Genomic DNA, 21,879 nt, shown 5'->3' on the forward strand with positions numbered 1-21,879 from the left:
TAGATTTATTGATGACCTAATTTTCATTTGTCATGGGGATTGGGAGACATCAGATAATTTCATTGATGAATTAAATAATAACAGATTTGGCATAAAATTTAGTGACATACAAAAGGGAAATCAGGTTAATTTCTTGGATATTTCGCTTAAGGACAATAATGGCTTTCCCATATATACTAGTATTCATAGAAAATTTGATGAAATAAGCTGGAAAATGTGGGGAGATAGTTGCCATCCCCCCCATACGTTGTCAGCCATCCCCTATGGGGAATTTTTGAGAATAAAAAGACTCAATTCTGATATTAATATGGCTTTTAGGGAGGCCTATAAAGTGGCTGAGATATTTAAAAATAGAGGTATAACCCAGATGATGTAGAAAATCGCCTGCATACAGCCTTTAAACAGAGTAAGGGCACTACTAGACAAAATAACTATCAAAGGAGCAATAAATATGGGACTGAACAGGAGAGAATGTTTTTGTTACAAAGTACACTAACTTCTCTATGATTGGTAATAAAATCATTATGGAATATTGAATTTTATTAAAAAGATATAACATCACTGAAAATATAAAATTAATGACATCATATAGAAAGGGGAAAAATATACAGGACTTTCTGATACACAGCATTTATAAAAGCCTTGTACTAATGAATTAAATGTTGTGAAGAATTTGGGAACATTCCTTGTGGAAAATGTGCTATATGTAAACATGTTGTAAATGAAGTGAATAAAATAAATGGCAAAATTTTTGTTACAAAAGGCAAATATACATGTATGAGCAAAGGTGTTGTGTATGTCATATTCTGTGATTGTAACAAATATTATATTGGAGAAACAAAAGAATGCTAGCAGATAGGATAAAAGAACATATTAGAGATGTTAAAAATAATAAAATTACTAGTCCTATTGCTGAACATTTTAACTCAGTGCACCATGGAAATATTGAGAATATAAAAGTGTCTGTTCTGGAACATGTTCCATTATATTATAATGATGTTGATAGGCAAAAAATATGTTAAGACAAAAGGAATGCATTTTGATTATGAAATTTGGGACTTTGCATCCACATGGAATGAACAGAGAATGTAACTGGCAATGTCTTGTTTAAGACTATGACTTTAAATATATTTAAGCTATGTGATTTGATAGTTTAATTATGTAATTGATTGATTACTTGGTTTTTTGTATATATTGCAAGTGTTTTATGAGTTTTACTGTTTTACTCTGTAAAGGCTGTTGGCCGAGGCGCTAGAGAAGGAACTGTTCAACGAAATAAATTTTATTGGAAGGTAGAGCTGGGACTCACTGATAGTCTTTGTTGTTTATATATAAATATATAATGTTGGGTTCCATTTTGTCCTAAAAGAGTTTGTATTTCTACATATACTTGATTTCCTTATTCTTTTTACACTGTGACACACAAAGGAAACATAAATGGGATCAACACTGAAGATGCAGCTACTTCATTGCCCTTCGAGAGTAGGAAACCACTCAGAGTGTTTCATGTATAATTATGCTAGTTACATTCTATGCAATCTTCATAAGCAAAATGTTGAACTGATCAGGAGAGACATTATTTTGTATACAAACAGCAAAAATGGCCAACAGTCAGTAGTTTGTGGCAGCCTTTTGGAAAATGGTCAGTAGTAAAGGGATTAAAGATGCTATCTCTTCCACCAACTAGTGCTGTAGCTGAACATCTCAAGATTCTTTCAAACATAGAGGGGGCTGTCCAAGTGCCACCTGGAGTAATGATGCAAAGCTGTCCAAGGATTAGTGCATCACCCTGCATGTCCATATATACAAATCCATATACTATGTTGCTTGGTGTCCACCCACTCAACAGACAAATTAAATTTGTCATAACTCAAACAGATGTAAAGGGAAAGATTGACAGTTACTGAAATTGCTAAACAAAATGGGTGGGTATACTCACATCTGAAGTGTTCTCTTCTGCTCTCAGCAAGTAGCCCTCTTCATCCATTCACTTACTCATAACACTCATTCCTATAATGTACTACTATAACTGCAAACCTCTTTGACAGCAAAATAAGGATTGCCATTAACGAGTCGTCAGCATTTTAAGTGTTAACAATATTTTATATTATTTTACAGTTTGAGCTGTTACTCAACACTAACCATAGGAAATATTTTACCAAAGTCTCTTCTAAATACAGTTTATATCACATTAACATCTAACGCCTTCCTCATAACTCAACAGTGGACTGTCATGTGTGAAAGACAAAACCGTACAGTCCGCTGAAACTTTATCCTGCTGCTAATGCATGTTACAGCTCTGAGAAGTGTTTCAGGTGTCATTGCTTGTCTGGCAATTAAAGTTCTCAAGTGTACTACTTCTGTTTTATAATAATAAATTTAATGTCAAAACAAGTATCTAAAAATGATTTTAAATAATTTGAATTGTTTTCAAATCAGACAAGTCATTAGTTCCTTTTTGTAATACTTATTATTTTTAAAACAAGAAACATCTTTATTATCACTTATGACATAGTCAGTCATATGTTTATATAAAGGAAAACAAACCATACTGACTTATTTTTAGTTGCAAACATTACACATCACTTATAATCCATCCAGTCATTGTCAGTCAAACATTACATAGCTCATTCAAATGCTGACTTCTTTTAAACCTCATTCCTTCTCCAAAACATTATTCTGCATATACTGTTCCCACAATTCCCATTTTTCTATGTAATTGCTCCTACCTTTTCTAAAGATCTGATTTCCAGTTGTTTATCTATGTTACTATATTCACTACTTCTAGTACAGTTGGTTCAGACTTTAATTTCCATGTTTTAGTAATTGCTTTTTCAGAAGCCACCATAAGAAGGCTCAGCAAGGCCTTACTATGGTTTAGGCAATTCTGATTATGTATCATAGCTTAAAAAATAATTTCCTTAGTTATACCAAATTGCTCACCCAGTATTTCTGATAGAGCAGTCTGCAGGGATTTTTTAAATTCTGCCAACTCATTATACTTCCAAAAAATATGTTCTCAAATATCTCTTTTTCCCCAATCACACATCCAACATTTGCTATCTACCTGAAGAAAAATTATTTGGAGTCTACGTGGGGTATAAAAATACCTATGTAAACACAAACAAAGATTCTAAATCTTTTAGACGTTCCATATTTGGAGTCATACATATATCCCTCCATTGCTTCTTTGTGAATTGCTTATCCGGTCTCTCTTCCCAATCCTTTCTAACCTCCTTTAATTGATTCTTATAGTTATCATGCAATATTTTATATGCTGTACTAATTATCCATTTTAACAGAAGCTTATGTTGTAGATTCCACTAAAAAAACTATCCAGTCCAAGCCTTTCACTCAGGATTCCCCTATTCCTTTCGCTTTGCCTATACTCTGATATCAGTCCTTGATAGGGAAGGCAGTCTCTAGCCTGCAGTCCATATAAATTCCTGGCCTCTTTCCATTCTATTGCCCTTTCCTCTCTAATTATTTGCTCCCAATGCCTTTGCTCCTTTGCCATTTTTGTCCATTAAATTCTAGCCCCCTCTTGGCTACGGTCTGTATAAATAATTGCAGTCATCCCTACAGGCAGAATCTCCTTTCTGAATTCCTGTACTGGCGTAGCTCTTCGAATACTTTTTGTTACTTTACGAATATAGTATTCTGTATGGTTATATTTATAGCAAACACAACAAACCAGTAAAATTAGAGAAACAGAAGAAGTCAAAAAAGTTGCCAGGTAAATCCAAAAAAGCACCAAGGGAATACGAAGAGAAATAATAGTATCCTGAACGTAAATTTATTTTTTAAAAACAACATACGTTTTCACTACTGTTAAACAGTAGCTTTATCAGAGAAACTGACAAACAGTGAGCACCAAGTATTTAAATCTTTCTATGGCGTGAATACGTTCCACTACGTCACTTGGGTTCACAAATGAACCTCCCCAAACACTGGTGTGTGTTGTATGTAAGAAGAATAAAATGCATACAAAAATACACTCGCATCAATTGTAGTATGCTATATTTGAAAATTAAAAATTAAAAACAATTAAATCTAACAATCTGTATATTTAAAATCAACATTCTGTATTTTGTATAAATTAATATATTGGAATTCAGTGACTCTAATGGAACCAAAATTTCATACAGTCCGAAGAGTCAGTATAAAAACTCAAAAAAAGTACAGTTTTGTACCTACCATAAATGTAGATGTCCAATAGATATGCAACTGCAGTCATAACATATGGGTTGTCCTGCCTCAGGCAGCCCTCGGTCGGCTGGATTCCAAAGTCTGGGTCCGGCGACGGCCGGAGTCGCCTCCTCTCCGACGTCAGAACGGCTGGAGTATAAAGGCATCGGCCGACGCCATCTTCTTCAGTGTTTCTTGCCCCAGATGCCAGGTGCCCTCCTAGGAAGGCTAAATTTGGTGAATGGATAAACAATTCCAGACATGCACAACAGTAATAAACAGATACACCATAGGAGATACCCCCAGCTAATAGGAATAGGGGTAGTGGACCCATAAAGAAAGTTGCAGAGGGGTAGGAGGGTGGGAAAATCTGACTGCAGTTGCATATCTATCGGACATCTACATTTATGGTAGGTACAAAACTGTACTATGTCCTTCAAGAATGCAACTGCAGTCATAACATATGGGTTGAATACCATAGCCAAGCTGGGGGTGGATGGAACTAAGAAAGGGATGGTGTAGCTAAAATGCCCTGCAGGACTGCCGAAGCAAAGCCTGCTCGGGATCTGGAGTATAAGGGCAGGTTGTAGTGCTTGGTAAATGTATGCACGGAGCTCCATGTAGCAGCCTCTAGAATGTCCTTTGTAGCCACTCCTCTTAGGAAAGCTGTGGATGTGGCTATAGCTCTGGTGGAATGTGGCCTAATATTGGCTGGCACACCTTTTCCATGGAAAGAATAGCAGAACCTGATGCAGTGTTCAATCCATTTTGAAATTGTTTGCTTGGAGATTGCTTTTCCTTGTACTCCAGCAGCATAAGCTACAAACAGTTGGTCAGACTTTCTGGTGGCCTTAGTTCTGTCCAAGTAGTAGCATAGTTGCCTGTGTATGTCCAAAGTATGCAGCAGTTTTTCCCCCCTGTTTTGCGGATTGGGGAAGAAAGTAGGCAGGTGAATAGCTTGATTTAGAGACACCCTGGAAATTACTTTTGGCATGAATGTAGGATTGGTTCTTAGAGAAACTCTGTCCTGATGAAAAATGAGGAAGGGAGGTACTGCCATGAGTGCCTGTATCTCCGAGACTCTTCTTGCAGATGTGACTGCCAATAGAAAAAACGTTTTCCATGATAGAAATTGCATTTCTGAAGTTGCTGCTGGCTCAAAAGGAGGAAGAGTTAATTTTTCCAAAACAAAATTGAGGTCCCATGCAGGTACTGGCTGTTTTCTGGGAGGTTTGATATTCTTTATCCCCCTTAAAAACTGTCTTAGCAAAGGATGTGAAAACACTGGTGGATCACAATTGTATTTTGCTGAGATTGCTGAGGCGTGAATCTTTATAGAAGAATATGAGAGTCCAGTATGAAACATTTCTGCCAAGTATTCCAATATCTGAGGTATACTCAGTAATGTTGTATCCTGACCCCTGTTGGCATTCCAGATGCTGAATCTCTTCCACTTGGCTGAAAAGGTTTTTCTGGTGGAAGGTCTGCGTGATTCCAGTAAGATCTTTTGAACTTTTTTGGAAAGAGAGGTAGTGGAAGGAGTCATGGTAACCTCCAGGCTGTCAGATGCAATGTTTTCAGTTTTTGATGGACAGTCCTGTAATTGTGTTGTGTTAGAAGCAGGGGCCATAGGGGCAGAGGCCACGGTTTGGTCCGAGTTATGCTCAACAGCAATGGGTACCAGTGTTGCCTTGGCCAGTCTGGAGCTATCAAAATGCCTGTTGGTTGTTCTGCTTTGATCTTCAGTATCACCTTGGTCAGCAGAGGTAGAGGAGGGAATGCATAAACTTTTAGGGAATTCCAGCTGAAGGAGAGAGCATCCGTTTTCCAGGCTAGAGGATGGTGGGTCCTTGTGCAGAACTTTTCCAGGTGATGATTCACGTGAGAAGCAAAGAGATCTACGTCCGATCTTCCCCATGTTTTTGTTATTTGTGAGAAAATGTGAGGATGCAGCATCCATTCGTGTGGATCCAAGAAATTTCTGCTCAGCTTGTCCGCCAGTACATTGTCCTTGCCTGGCACAAACTGGGATTGCAAATGTATCTTCAGACTCAGGGATTTTTCCCAGAGAATCATTGTTAGTCTGCAGAGGGGATAAGAATGAGTGCCTCCCTGCTTGTTTATATACTACATGACAGTGGTGTTGTCTGTCCTTATTAGCAAATGCCCTTGTTGTAGTGATTTTTCGAAAGTCTCGATTGCATGTATCACTGCCAACATCTCTTTTTGGTTTATGTGCAGATGTCTTTCCCTTGGTGTCCATAGACCTTGAATGCATCTGCCCTCCATGTGCCCCCCACATCCATGATCTGACGCGAGTGTTGTAATCATTTGCCCTGCTTGAGGTCTGTTGAAAGACATGCCTTTGTTTAACTGACTTGCTTGAGCCCACCACAAAATTCTTTTTGCAGACATGGAATGAGTGGGATTACGTCCTCTAGGCTTTGGCTGTGTTGGGACCATAAGCTTTTTAAGTACCATTGCAGCTTTCTCATATGAAGTCTTGCCAAAGGTATCAGAAGAATGCAAGATGCCATGAACCCCAGGGCCTGCAGGATTTTCCTTGCAGTCAGCTGGGAGAGCTTTGCTAGGCCTTTGAAGTACTCTGGTAACTGCTGTTGTTTTTCCTCTGTGAGGTAGGCCATTTGAGTTTCTGTGTCCAGTTTGGCTCCTAGGAAAATAATCTGTTGGGATGGCAGTAGTTTTGATTTCTGTATGTTGACTGTGTATCCCAAGGTCTGCAGTAGTTGAATGACATAGTCCAAGTTTGCTATTAAGGTTTGCTTATTGTCTGCTTGTATGAGGCAGTCGTCCAGGTAGGGGTATATTTGAATCCCCTGGAGTCTGCAATGTGCCACTACTGATGCCAGGCATTTCGTGAACACTCTGGGTGCAGTAGATAAGCCAAACGGCAATGCTGAGAATTGATAATGCTCTGTCCCTGCAAGAAATCTGAGGTATCTTCTGCAGCTTTGTCTGATTGGGACATGCAGGTATGCCTCCTTGAGGTCCAGAGTGACCAGCCAAGACCCCTTGCCCAGCATGAGAAGGAGTTGCTGCAACGTCAGCATTTTGAACTTTGGCACAATGAGAAAAGTATTTAGAGTAGACAAGTCCAGTATAGGCCTCCATTTGTTTTCTTTTCTTGGAACAAGGAACAGTCTTGAATAAAATCCCTGGCCTTGTTCCTGAGGAGGAACCCTTTCTATTGCTTTTATACTTAACACCTTTGAAACTTGAGTGAGTGCCTCTGCCCTTTGATGATGTGGCAGGTTTGGCATGCCTTGTCTTATTGGTAAAGTATGGAAGTGGAATCTATAACCCTTGTCTATTAAATCCAGGATCCAGTTGTCCTTGGTTAAGATATGCCAGTTTTTTGAGAATAAGGATAATTTTCCGCCCAAAGGTGCTTCTCTTTGAGCCTTTGTAGGTGGTATGAAAGTCAAGTCATTGTGATTGTCCTTGTGGTGCAGCTGGGCTGCCTGCGCCACTTCTTTGATTTGGAGGTTGCCATTGGTGGCCCCTGTAGGATCCTCGGTGTTGTCCTCTACCTCGGGCACGCCTGTTTTTTCCCCTTTGAAACTTATCAGAGTCTGGGAAGGACCAATTCTTTGAAGGCTAGTTTCTGCTGAATCTGGGTGGCTGAACCTGTAAGAAATCCTTGACTGTCTGTACTGACTTAGCTTTTTCCTCAATGGATTTCAACACATCTTGTGCATTAGCACCAAAAAGCTTCTGTTTTTCCAGAGGTGCATCAAGTAACTTTATTTTAACATGGTCTGGCAATGGCTGATCTTTTAACCAAGCATGTCTACGTATCACAGCCCCAGTCATAGCTGCCCTACATGAAGCCTCCAATGCATCATAACCACACTGAAGAAAATGATTGTTAACCTGCTGAGTGTTATGTATGTGATCCTGCAATGCTTTTCTATCAATAGGCTCAGGGGAGGCTAGCTTTTTCTGTAAATCATCCAGGAAAAAATCCTGGTACTGAAACATATGAAAAAGACAGTTAAGTGACCTCATGGCTAGGGTGGTAGAGGTATAAACTTTTTTACCCCATCTCTCCAGGGACCTAGCTTCCCTATCCGCTGGCAGTGGATTCTTGGCAGTGGAAGTAGCCACTCCCTTGGGGCCCTGTGAAATAGTTTCTAGATCCACAGAGTGGGCCTTAAAGAGATGTTTGTGAGTGTCAGGGACCCTATAATATCTGTCTGGCTTGACAGGAGCAGGGGGGAGAGTATCAGGTTTAGCACTGGAGTCAGAGAAAACATCATCCAAAACATCCATAACTGAAGGAATAGCTAAAGGTCTGTGCTGGGGAAGCTTGAGGAAGGTACATAGCCTCTTCCTGGAATCAGAGAATTCCTGACCCTGCCATTTAAAATGTTCCCTCATAGAGTGCAGGACTTCACCAAACGAGAAATCCTCTGGAGGGGAGGCAGAGGGAATTGATTCCTCAGCATCAGAGTCCTCATAGGCCTGGAAGGATTCTTCTTGGGTATCTGAATGCTCAGAATCCCCAGAGGCTTCATCTGAAGAGAGGTTGTCAGCCTGCTCAGTTTTGGGCCTTTTCTCTGCAGGTGGCTGAGAACCTCTGTCTGGGTGAGGCTGAGACCCCCTGATAAGAGAAATAAGATCTGCAGCAAGAGACATGATCTGTTTATCAGAAGAAGGGGCCTGAGCAGCAGGTTTAGGATGGGCCTTGGCCTGGCTGGCGCCCTTAGCACGTGCAAAGGCCTTGATGGACATGGATACAGGAGGCCTTGCAGCCCCACGTGCAGGAGTAACCCTGTCTACAGGAATGGTGTCGGGAAGATCCAGAACTTCGGTTTCCGGAGGAAAATCAACAACCGAAACCGGAGAGGTCTCCGAGACCGAAGGACGTGTTAACGCTGTGTCGTTGGCCTGGAGCGGTTGAATTACCGCTTCCTATGGGACCGAAGTACTAGCAGGAGGGTTTAGGAGTTGCATCGGTGGTGGACGTGGGCCGAGGATGTCGGTCCCGGTCCTTTCGTTTTTTAGTAGATTGAGTTGTCGGTTGATCCGACAGCATGATATACGCGAAAGATTCACCGAAAAAGTCTTCGGCAAATTCTGCCCGGCGCCTGAGAGTGCGCTTATTAAAGCAAGCACAGGCAGCACAGGCCGAGACGTCGTGGTCTGGGCCCAGGCAAGGAAGGCAGTAAGAATGGAAGTCCTTATGAGGTATTTGTTTACCACAAGACAAACAATTATTAACTTTCTCAATTTGTTCTGACATCGGCTGAGGCAAGAAAAAATGTTCCTCGACGGGGTACTTAGCTTTTAGATGACTTTGGTACTGAAAACACAGGAGCTGACCGACTGGCACTTGCGAACTGCTTCTGCTTCGGGCACCGCGCGGCAAGAAAGACTGAAGAAGATGGCGTCGGCCGATGCCTTTATACTCCAGCCGTTCTGACGTCGGAGAGGAGGCGACTCCGGCCGTCGCCGGACCCAGACTTTGGAATCCGGCCGACCGAGGGCTGCCTGAGGCAGGATAACCCATATGTTATGACTGCAGTTGCATTCTTGAAGGACATCTTAGAAGATACATAAAAGACTTTTGGTGGTGCACTGTTTGAGCAGAGTTAAAATTGTATAGCTATTAATATTATTATCAACAGTAGCATGTCTGTAAAAGTTACACCTAGAATAGTCAATACATCTTACTTGTCCTCACAGCTATTAAGCTGTTGTCTGACAGCACATTTTCATTAAGCATGTTATACATTATGTAAATATAAGGACTACGTGTATAGAACATAATTGGGACACGAATGTGTCCTGAAAGAGGTAACATACCAAATAATGTAAACATGTTTACTACTTTATTATATTGTGCCCGTTATAATTGTGTACATAAATAGGATTTAGAAACGTGTACATTTTTCCATTTACCTCAAAATACTTCTTAGTTTCAGTATGCAGGTTATATTACAGTTTTCATTTAAACCTGGTGCACTGAACGCATCTAATGTCAGTTGCCATTCTAACTCATGTGCTTCCAATAATAATGGAAACGGACCTCCTCTAATAGTGGAAGGGACATGGTCTATAGCTAAAAAGTGAAAGCTATGGCCCGGGTTGTTACTGATGTGTTTTGCCAAAGCATTATCACTTTTATTTTTCTTGATAGCATAGGTATGTTCATAAAGCCTTTCACGTAGCTTACGATCCATTTTCCCTACGTAAAAGGCTGAACAGCAGTCACATGTAGCTAGGTAAATAATAGATTTAGTCTCACAATTAAGTTTGTAGTTAATATAATATTTTTTGTTCCTAATAGTAAAGGAGTTTGCTGTTTTCAGATGTTTGCACCATTTACATGAACCACAAATAAATGTCCCCTTGTGTCTTGAAGCAATGTCGACATCTTTGTTTCTTTCTAACAACATTTTAAGGTTGTTTACTTTCTTATATACTATAATAGGATTAAGTCTTAATTTTTCTGATAGTTGTAGGTTGCTCCTAATAAAACACCAGTTTTTAAAGACAATTGACCTAATCTGGTTGGAGTTAATGTTGAAAGTAGTTATAAAACTGGTGGTAAATTGTTTAATCGGTTCAATATTTGAGCAACTCTGATTTTCTGTAATATTTGTGATAGAGTTGTCAGTTAAAAGACTGACAGTATCTACAGAGATGGTATAAATTTCTTTATCTGATAGTGGGGTATATGTATTTATCCGTTTTAGCTCAACTTCTTGAAATATTTCATCAATAAGTGATGGAGGGTAACTTCGGTTAACAAACATGTCCTTCAGAAAATGACATTTGGCATAGAAAGCTGTGTCAAGGGTACACATCCTTGCAGCTCTGAAGAATTGACCTTTAACTATGGAGCGTTTTTGTTTAAACTGGTGGGTACTTGTGTAGTGGAGGAAAGAGTTGCAATAAGTGGGTTTTCTAAATATTGATGAAAAGTATAAGCCATTTCTAATGTCCTTGTTCAATTTTACGTCTAAATAATCTATTTCTTCAGTAGAAAAGTGATAAGTAAATTTAAGGAAATTGGTGGTAGAGTTGAAGAAGTCAATCAAGTCAATAGCTTCATCTGCATTCCCATTGAATAATATAAATATGTCGTCGAGAAATCTAGTGTAATACTTGACACGTGGCATGACTTCTAAGTTATTGAAGATGTAATGTTTCTCCTAATATGGTACAAACAAGTTTGCAGCACTAGCACCACATGGTGAACCCATTGCTATTCCTTGTTTTTGTAGGTAGTATTCTTTGTTAAAAATGAAAAAGTTAGATGTTAAAATTATGTCTAACAACTCGGAAACAACGTCAATTTCTCTTTGGGTAGCATTTAGTTCTTTCATAATCAATGTTATCCATTCAACAGCCTCATTGTGTGGTATAGAAGTGTACAAATCTACCACGTCTACTGTGAGAAAATTGCAAGTAGCATCAAAGTTGAGGTTGTTTATGTTGTTGAGAAATGGCCAAGAGTCCTTACATATTTCCGGAATACGCTTTAAGTATTTAGAAAGTATGTTGTCAACAAGTTGTGCACAGGGATATGTCATAGAGCCACGGCCATCAATAAGAGCTCTCATGGGTGTATTGTTTTGGTCTTTATGCATCTTAGGGATACCGAAAATGATAGGAGTCTTTGGAAAAGGGATGTCAATGTAATTATAGGTGTCATAATCTATCTTGGCTCCTATAAAAATGTCTGTAAAGTATCCTCTAATTCTAGAATGAGAGCCGTTCATTTCATTTAGTGAGGATGGAGTATAAGCTGTACTTTTTAATACTGACGCCTTTGTCTGGCTTAATATTAGGCTTAAGCTGTTTTTTACAGTAGTCGGACATTTGGTTAAGATGCCTGATGTCCAATTCACAAATGTTTTCAAACAGAAGGAGCGCAGGATGAAATGCTATGTGAGAAAACTTAATTCAGCAACATAGCTCCTACAGCATCAGAAACTTTAAAACCCGCAAGTACATTTAATCCCCCTTCACATCCTGCTCTCCTTCTATTTGAAAACATTTGTGAATTGGACATCAGACATCTTAACCAAATGTCCGACTACTGTAAAAAACAGCTTAAGCCTAATATTTCTAGAGAGCAGTTAGCCACCTTTAACAATTTATGTCTCTCCCCAGTGAGAGTTATTAAGCCAGACAAAGGCGGTGGGCTAGTCATTCTCGATATTTCTGATTATAACATGAAAATGACGTCAGTATTAAAAAGTACAGCTTATACTCCATCCTCACTAAATGAAATGAATGGCTCTCATTCTAGAATTAGAGGATACTTTATAGACCTTTTTATAGGAGCCAAGATAGATTATGACACCTATAAATACATCAACATCGCTTTTCCAAAGACTCCTATCATTTTTGGTATCCCTAAGATACATAAAGACCAAAACAACCCACCCATGAGAGCTCTTATTGATGGCCGTGGCTCTTTGACATATCCCTGTGCACAACTTGTTAACAACATACTTTCTAAATACTTAAAGCGTATTCCGGAAATATGTAAGGACTCTTGGTCATTTCTCAACATAAACAACCTCAACTTTGATGCTACATGCAATTTTCTCACAGTAGACGTGGTAGATTTGTACACCTCTATACCACACAATGACGCTGTTGAATGGATAACATTGATTATGAAAGAACTAAATGCTACCCAAAGAGAAATTGACGTTGTTTCCGAGTTGTTAGACATCATTTTAACATCTAACTTTTTCATTTTTAACAAAGAATACTACCTACAAAAACAAGGAATAGCAATGGGTTCACCATGTGGTGCTAGTGTTGCAAACTTGTTTGTAGCATATTGGGAGAAACATTACATCTTCAATAACTTAGAAGTCATGCCACATGTCAAGTATTACACTAGATTTCTCAACGACATATTTATATTATTCAATGGGAATGCAGATGAAGCTACTGACTTAATTGACTTCACCTCTACCACCAATTTCCTTAAATTTACTTATCACTTTTCTACTGAAGAAATAGATTATTTAGATGTAAAATTGAACAATGACATTAGAAATGGCTTATACTTTTCATCAATATTTAGAAAACCCACTTATTGCAACTCTTTCCTCCACTACACAAGTACCCACCCATTTAAACAAAAACGCTCCATAGTTAAAGGTCAATTCATCCGAGCTGCAAGGATGTGTACCCTTGACACAGCTTTCTATGCAGAATGTCATTTTCTGAAGGACACGTTTGTTAAACGAAGTTACCCTCCATCACTTATTGATGAAATATTTCAAGAAGTTGAGCTATAACGGATAAATAGAACATATACCCCACTATTAGATAAAGAAATTTATACCATCTCTGTAGATACTGTCAGTCTTTTAACTGACAACTCTATCACAAATATTACAGAAAATCAGAGTTGCTCAAATATTGAACCGATTAAACAATTTACCACCAGTTTTATAACTACTTTCAACATCAACTCCAACCAGATTAGGTCAATTGTCTTTAAAAACTGGTGTTTTATTAGGAGCAACCTACAACTATCAGAAAAATTAGGACTTAATCCTATTATAGTATATAAGAAAGTTAACAACCTTAAAATGTTGTTAGAAAGAAACAAAGATGTCGACATTGCTTCAAGACACAAGGGGACATTTATTTGTGGTTCATGTAAATAGTGCAAACATCTGAAAACAGCAAACTCCTTTACTATTAGGAACAAAAAATATTATATTAACTACAAACTTAATTGTGAGACTAAATCTATTATTTACCTAGCTACATGTGACTGCTGTTCAGCCATTTACGTAGGGAAAACGGATCGTAAGCTACGTGAAAGGCTTTATGAACATACCTATGCTATCAAGAAAAATAAAAGTGATAATGCTTTGGCAAAACACATCAGTAACAACCCGGGCCATAGCTTTCACTTTTTAGCTATAGACCATGTCCCTTCCACTATTAGAGGAGGTCCGTTTCCATTATTATTGGAAGCACATGAGTTAGAATGGCAACTGACATTAGATGCGTTCAGTGCACCAGGTTTAAATGAAAACTGTAATATAACCTGCATACTGAAACTAAGAAGTATTTTGAGGTAAATCGAAAAATATACACGTTTCTAAATCCTATTTATGTACACAATTATAACGGGCACAATATAATAAAGTAGTAAACATGTTTACATTATTTGGTATGTTACCTCTTTCAGGACACATTCGTGTCCCAATTATGTTCTATACATGTAGTCCTTATATTTACATAATGTATAACATGCTTAATGAAAATGTGCTGTCAGACAACAACTTAATAGCTGTGAGGACAAGTAAGATGTATTGACTATTCTAGGTGTAACTTTTACAGACATGCTACTGTTGATAATAATATTAATAGCTATACAATTTTAACTCTGCTCAAACAGTGCACCACCAAAAGTCTTTTATGTATCTTCTAAGTTTTTTGAGTTTTTATACTGACTCTTCGGACTGTATGAAATTTTGGTTCCATTAGAGTCACTGAAATCCAATATATTAATTTATACAAAATACAGAATGTTGATTTTAAATATACAGATTGTTAGATTTAATTGTTTTTAATTTTCAAAAATAGCATACTACAATTGATGCGAGTGTATTTTTGTATGCATTTTATTCTTCTTACATACAACACACGCCACTGTTTGGGGAGGTTCATTTGTGAACCCAAGTGACATAGTGGAACGTATTCACGCCATAGAAAGATTTAAATACTTGGCGTTCACTGTTTGTCAGTTTCTCTGATGAAGCTACTGTTTAACAGTAGCGAAAACGTATGTTGTTTTTAAAAAATAAATTTACGTTCAGGATACTATTATTTGTCTTCGTATTCCCTTGGTGCTTTTTTGGATTTACCTAGCAACTTTTTTGACTTCTTCTGGTTATATTTATACTCCTTAAAGATCTGCATCCAATTTTTAAGTCTCTCCTTGTTTTTTTGAACTTTTCCCTCTGTTTCGTCATCAGCCCTTTCCATTTTGATTTATAGCTTTCTGCTTCTTCTATGTATAGGAGCTTTAACTGTGTAGCTCTGAAATATCCCTTCAAATCAGGTAATCCCAAACCACCTTGTTGTATTAGAAGGATCAGCTTACTTGACTCCTACCATCTTCCCCTCACAGATAAAATCCTTCAACTCTTTATTAACTAGTATCCACAACTTCTTCTCTGGTTGATAAAAATATGCCTGACCCGTGTAGAAAACTAAAGGGACTAAAAACATTTTGACTGCTTGAATCTTGCTATATATATATATCCATAAAATACAGCTTCTAGTTTCTCATTTTTTTGTATTATCTTTTGTTTAGTCTCTTCCCACATATCCATAGCTGCCATAACATAATTCTGTTTAATGCATATTCATAAGTACTCATGTCCTCATAAATATGGGTATCGCTGAAAAAAATTCTTGTGTGGATACAGTTTACAGCTATCGCCTAAAAAAAAAAAAAACAGCAACAGTACTTCTCTCTCTCTCTCTCACCAACACCAAAATCTGGCTATGTTTGAATATTTCATATTCAATGAGTAGTACTATGACAACTGAAATATGGAAAAACTAAATAAACTATTACACCACAAACAGAATGCAGTATCCAATTTCAAAGTAAAATACGAAAATCGGTTTTACATTACAGATCGATTGATAGGGGTGCAACTTTGCAAATGGACCTAGCACTCACATATCATTTAAGCACAATATATAATAACTTTGTTACACAGCTATCAATAAAATGAAGACATTACAGATATAGCAACACACTTGCATACACACACACACGCAGACACACACACGCAGACATACACACGCAGACACACACATGCACAGACACACACGCAGACAGACACACACACACACACACACACACACACACACACACACACACACACACACACACACACACACACACACACACACAGTGTAATCTGATATGCCCAAACTGTAAGATGCTATTACTCATCTGTATGGGCTGCAATCTCTCACTGAGCAAAATAAACTACAAAGTATTTTGATTAACTTCTTGGTTTGATAGACTATGCTTACTGATTTTCCACAGAAATTCATCTGTTATTATCATTATTATTATTATTATCAAAATGTACATGTACAAAACCAAGAAATACAAAATAAGTCTTACCAAAATATGTGTCAAACCCTCTCCGGGTAGGTAGGCATTCCTTCTTGTACATGCCCAGGTGCCATTTCCCAACCATATGAGTAGCATAGCCTGCCTCTTTTAGTAGTTCGGGCAGAAGTTTCTCATCAAGAGGAACACAATGAGGTTGGCAAGGCCAAATTATTTGGTGCTGTAATCCTGTATGAATCTTAAGGATGAAAAGAAAAACAATAATTAATATTATCTGAAGCAGCAGTCTATAATAACTGTTTAATACAGAAAAAAGAAAATTTAAATGAATGGGGATAAAAATTCAGTGAGCAGATTGGCTAGCATATGAGGAACTATAATCAATCACTCCGGCTTAACAGAACTTAATATAAGACTTTACTGACCAATTTACCAGTTTTATTTAAAGGGCAGCTGCATGTTTATAAAGTTTTGCCACAAAACATCTGCAAAATATAACAAATAAATTATAATAAAGTGACAACATACGTGACTCAGTCAGTAGACGTAAAACAGCCACTTCATTTTTCAAGCCTTCAGAAACCTGAAGATTTACAATTTTTACTTCTGAAGACAAATTGCAACAAAGTTGCTAAAGCATTTGTTGCCCATAACAACTTTTTGTAGGCAGAGCACAGCTAATGGACATTCCAACATAACAAACATATGAAACCCAAAAGTGGATCACATTAAGGTGGTTCTGCTCAGTGTCGGAAGATTCAACAATAAATCGACTGATCTTAACTCTGTCCTGTATTTGTAAAGTACAGTTGAGTACACTTACCATAAATGTAGACGTTCGAGTGTATTCACTGTTGCAGTCATTACATTTGGGTAATCTGCTGGCAGGCTGCCCTCGGTCGGCCTGAATATCAAAGTCTTGGGTCCTGCGTCAGTTGCTGTCTCCTCTTCCATGACGTCAGGTCGCCAAGGGTATAAAACAGGCAGCCAACGCCATTTTCTTTAGTTTTTCTTGCCCCGGATGTCAGGTGCCCCCCAAATGGGTAGCAAAAAAATAAATATATATATATATATATATATATATATATATATATATATATATAAAACTATAAATACATGCAATTATCACAACATAAACTTTACCTTCATCTAAAAGCAAATACACCACAAAGGCTGTAGAATATAGTGAAGGGAAGGAAAGAAAAGCTGTAGAATAAAAGGGGATGGTGGGTGGGTAACCTGGACTGCAACAGTGAATACACTCGAACATCTACATTTATGGTAAATGTACACAACTGTACTATATTCTTCGTGTTTCACTGTTGCAGTCATTACATTTGGGTAGAATCCCAAAGCTATGGATGGGAGGATGGAACTAAATAGCATTAGGAGCGGCTATAAGGCCCTGCAGAACTGCAGTGGCAAAGCCTGCCCTGGACTTGGAGAAGAGAGGCAAATGATAATGTTTTGTAAAAGTATGAACAGAACTCCAAGTAGCAGCTTCTAGAATGTCTTTGGTTAGTACCCCTCTGAGAAAAGCTGCTGATGTAGATGCAGCACTGGTGGAATGTGACCTAATGCCCTTGGGCACCGGTTTACAATGATGCAAATAGCAGAAACGAATGCAGTGGCGTATCCACTTTGAAATAGTCTGCTTTCAAATAGCCTTTCCCTCTGATCCTGCAGCAAATGCCACCAGTAGCTGCTCAGACTTTCTTAGAGATTTGGTCCTGTTTAAGTAGAATCTTAGTTGTCTGTGCACGTCCAAGGAATGCAGAATCCGCTCCCCCTTGTTCTGCGGATTTGGTCTAAAATGTTGGCAGGTGAATAGTTTGGTTAAGAGCCACACTGGATACCACCTTAGGCATAAAGGAAGGATTGGTCCTGAGAGACAACCTGTCTGGGTAAAATATAATAAAAGGCTCCACAGCCATGAGGGCCTGTAACTCTGAAACCCTTCTTGCTGAAGTGATTGCCAGGAGTAAAGCTGTTTTCCAGGATAAAAACTTTATATCTGCAGTAGCAGCTGGTTCAAATGGAGGCAGGGTGAGCTTTTCCAACACAAAATTGAGGTCCCATGCAGGAATTGGTGATCTTCTGGAAGGCCTTACATTTCTGGCCCCTCTAAGATACTGTTTTAGCAAAGGATGAGAAAAGATTGGTGGTTCTGTGTTGTAATGAGCCAAGATGGCAGAGGCATGGATTTTTATTGATGAAAAAGATAGGCCCTTGTCAAGCATCTCAGTCAAGTATTGTAAAATCTGAGGAATATTTGGCTTTGCTGTGTCAGTTCTTTGTGCTTGGTTCCAAGCACAGAATCTCTTCTGTTTATCAGCATAAGATTTTCTAGTACTAGGCCTTCTGGCTTTCAAAATGACATCCATCACAGATTTACTGAGATATGTTGTTTGAATAACTACATGATCAGCCATGCTGCCAGGTTCAGAGTTTGGAGCCGATTGTGCAGGATTTGATTGCTCTGCTGAGACAGTAGATGTGGTATTTGAGGCAAGTACCAAGGAGGGATTTGAGACATATTCCTTAGGATTGGGTACCAGTGTTGGTGAAGCCAGTCTGGGGCAATTAGAATCATTTTTGTTTTTTCTTGTCTGATCTTTAGTAGGACCTTGGGAAGAAGAGGCAGAGGAGGAAAGGCGTAGACTGATAGGTTTTTCCAACTGAAGGATAGGGCATCCGCTTTCCATGTTTGTCTGGGATAAATCCTTGTGCAGAATTTGTCCAGTTGATAATTCTGGGGAGAGGCAAATAGATCAATGCCTGGGCTCCCCCATTTCTTTGTTATCATGCTGAAGACTTGTGGATCCAGTTTCCACTCATGAGGGTCCATAGGGTTTCTGCTTAGGTCGTCTGCCAGAGTATTTTGTTTTCCTGACAGGAATTGAGCTTGAAGACGTACCTGGTAAGCCAAGGCTGTGTCCCACAATACTATGGCTAGTCTGCAAACGGGGTAGGAGTGTGTGCCCCCCTGCTTGTTTATGTACCACATAACCATGGTGTTGTCCATCTTTATCAGTAGTTGTTCTGGAAGAAGTAAGTCCTTGAAGGCTGTCAGGGCATTCTGAACAGCTAACATCTCTTTCTGGTTGATATGCAGATGCATTTGTTTTGGGCTCCATATGCTCTGAATGCATCTCCCCGCCAGGTGGGCCCCCCAAGCATAGTTTGATGCATCTGTAGTTAGGGTTTGATTGGCAGGGGGTAGAGTGAAAGACCGTCCCATGTTCTGGTGACATGTCTCTGCCCACCATAGAAACTCCTGTTGTAGGCAGGGAATGAGAGGAATCATTGTTTCCAGACAGTGACAATGTTGACTCCATAAACTTTTTAGGTACCACTGTAGTTTCGTCATATGCAGTCTTGCATATAGAATCAGTAGAATGCAGGATGCCATGAACCCCAAAGCCTGCAGAATTTGTCTTGCAGATAACTGGGTTTTTGTTGTCATCTGTTTGAGGTAAACAGTCAGTTGCCTTTGTTTGTCTGGCGTAAGGTAAGCCATCTGGGCAGTTGTATTCAAGCTTGCACCCAGGAATGTTACCTTTTGAGAGGGTATCAGTTGTGATTTCTTTTTGTTTATTGTGTACCCTAGGCATGTTAGAAGCCTTTTCACAAACGCCAGATGTTGAAGAAGAATGTCTTTGTTTTCTGCTTGAATGAGACAGTCGTCCAAGTAAGGATAGATTTGTATACTTCTTTATCTGCAAAATGCAATTACTGGTGCCAGGCACTTTGTAAAGACCCTGGGCACAGCAGATAAGCCAAAGGGCAATGCAGAGAATTGGTAATGCATGAAACCAGCTTTGAAGTGGTGGTATCTTCTGCACGATTCCCTTATTGGGATATACAGGTATGCCTCTTAAGTCTAGAGTCACTAGCCAAGCGTTCTTGCCCAGCATGGGCAGAAGCTACTGCAAAGTTAGCATTTTGAATTTTGGTTATGTCCAAGAATGTGTTCAAAATTGATAAATCCAGTATTGGGCGTCAGGCATTGTCTTTTCTGGGTACCAAGAACAGTCTTGAGTAAAACCCTTGTCCTTTTTCCTGTTCTGGCACTGGCTGAATAGCCCCCATATCCATGAGGGACATAACTTGTTTCTGTGCCTCTGCCCACTGATTTTGTGGCAGATCTGGCCAACCGTTTGGAATTAGCAGAGTATGGAAATGAAATCTGTATCCCTGGGGTACTATGTTTAATACCCACTTGTTCTGGGTTATTATCTGCCAATTTTGAGCATAAAGTGCTAGTTTTCCCCCTAAGGGGGCTGCCAAAAGATAAGTGCTTGGTGATGGCAGTGGGAAGTCATTGAGACTGTTTACTGTAGGGTTGCGCTTTATTTCCTCCAGATTTGGAGGTAGAGGCACCCCATTGCTTTGACCTGTAAGAATCCTGTGATTGGTATCTAGAGCCCTTTGAGCACCTGGATTTGCCCCGTGAAGCTCTGTCGGACACAGGAAAGGACCAATTTTTTGTAGGCCAGTGACTACTGAATCTTGGTGACTGCACTTGTAAAAAGTCTTTTACAGTTTGCATAGACTTAGCTTTGTCTTCCATTTTCTTTAAAACCTCTTCTGCCTTATTACCAAACAGAGTATCATGCTGTAAAGGTGCATCTAACAATTTAGCTTTAACATGATCAGGCAAATTTTGCTCCTTTAGCCAGGGATGCCTTCTAATCACAGATCCAGTAACTGCGGCCCTGCAGGAGGCCTCCAAGGAATCAAAACCACATTGCAAAGTATGCTTTCCAACTTGTTCTGCTGCATGCAATAATGCCTGTAATTCTTTATTTTCCACACATTCAGAAATCAACATAATTTTCTGTTTCAAAAATCCCATAACATGCTGTGGATATTTAAGCATATGAAACTGGCAGTTTAAGGCCCTAATAGCCAAGGCTGCAGACGTATAAACCTTCTTACCCCATCTATCCAGCACCCTGGAATCTCTATCAGAGGGGGTAGGATTCTTAGCTGTTGAGGCCTTTACACCTTTGGGACCCTGTGAGATAGTTTCAGGGTCAGCAGCAGGGTTTTTGAATAAAAATTTGTGAGAGTCAGGAACCCTTTAATATCTGTCTGGCTTGCTAGGAGCCGGAGGTAAGGAATCTGGAGTCATGCTTGATTCCGAAAACACATCATCAACAATGTCTAATACAGGAGGTATGGCTAAAGGCCTATGCTGAGGGAGAAGAAGGAAATCCCTAAGCCTCTAATTTTGATTCTGAGAAATCTTGACTCTCCCAATGAAAATGTTCCCTCAAAGTATGCAATGTTTCTCCAAAGGAATAATCTTCAGGAGGAGATGCAGATGGGATGGATTCCTCTGCATCTGAATACTCATAGGGTGGTATAGAAAATTCCTGATCAGAAGAGGAATCAGAAGAAATAGAAACCTGATCTGAAGATTCATAATCAGTGTCTTGCCTAGGCCTCTTATCAGGGGGGAGGGGGGATTGGGAACTCCTGATCAACGTAATTAGGTCTTCAGCCATTTTGATCATCTGCTTTTTGGGCAAAGAGGCCTGAGCACGTGGCTCATGCATCATTTTTTAGTCTTA

The 21,879-nt window shown here is 39.1% G+C and overlaps 1 protein-coding gene across 1 annotated transcript in view; it reads right to left on the reverse strand.

The window, feature by feature from the left end:
* ARSB (arylsulfatase B) overlaps positions 1 to 21,879 on the reverse strand; it is a 1,447,444-nt gene that overhangs the window by 1,006,556 nt on the left and 419,009 nt on the right. The window contains exon 2 of the mRNA XM_044063707.1: positions 16,352 to 16,538. Coding sequence (XP_043919642.1) covers positions 16,352 to 16,538 — 187 coding nt within the window. The remainder of the gene's footprint in view (positions 1 to 16,351; positions 16,539 to 21,879) is intronic.

Source organism: Protopterus annectens, chromosome 2.part2, assembly GCF_019279795.1.
Source record: "Protopterus annectens isolate FY-2018-M chromosome 2.part2, PAN1.0, whole genome shotgun sequence".
Classification (NCBI taxonomy): domain Eukaryota; kingdom Metazoa; phylum Chordata; order Ceratodontiformes; family Protopteridae; genus Protopterus; species Protopterus annectens.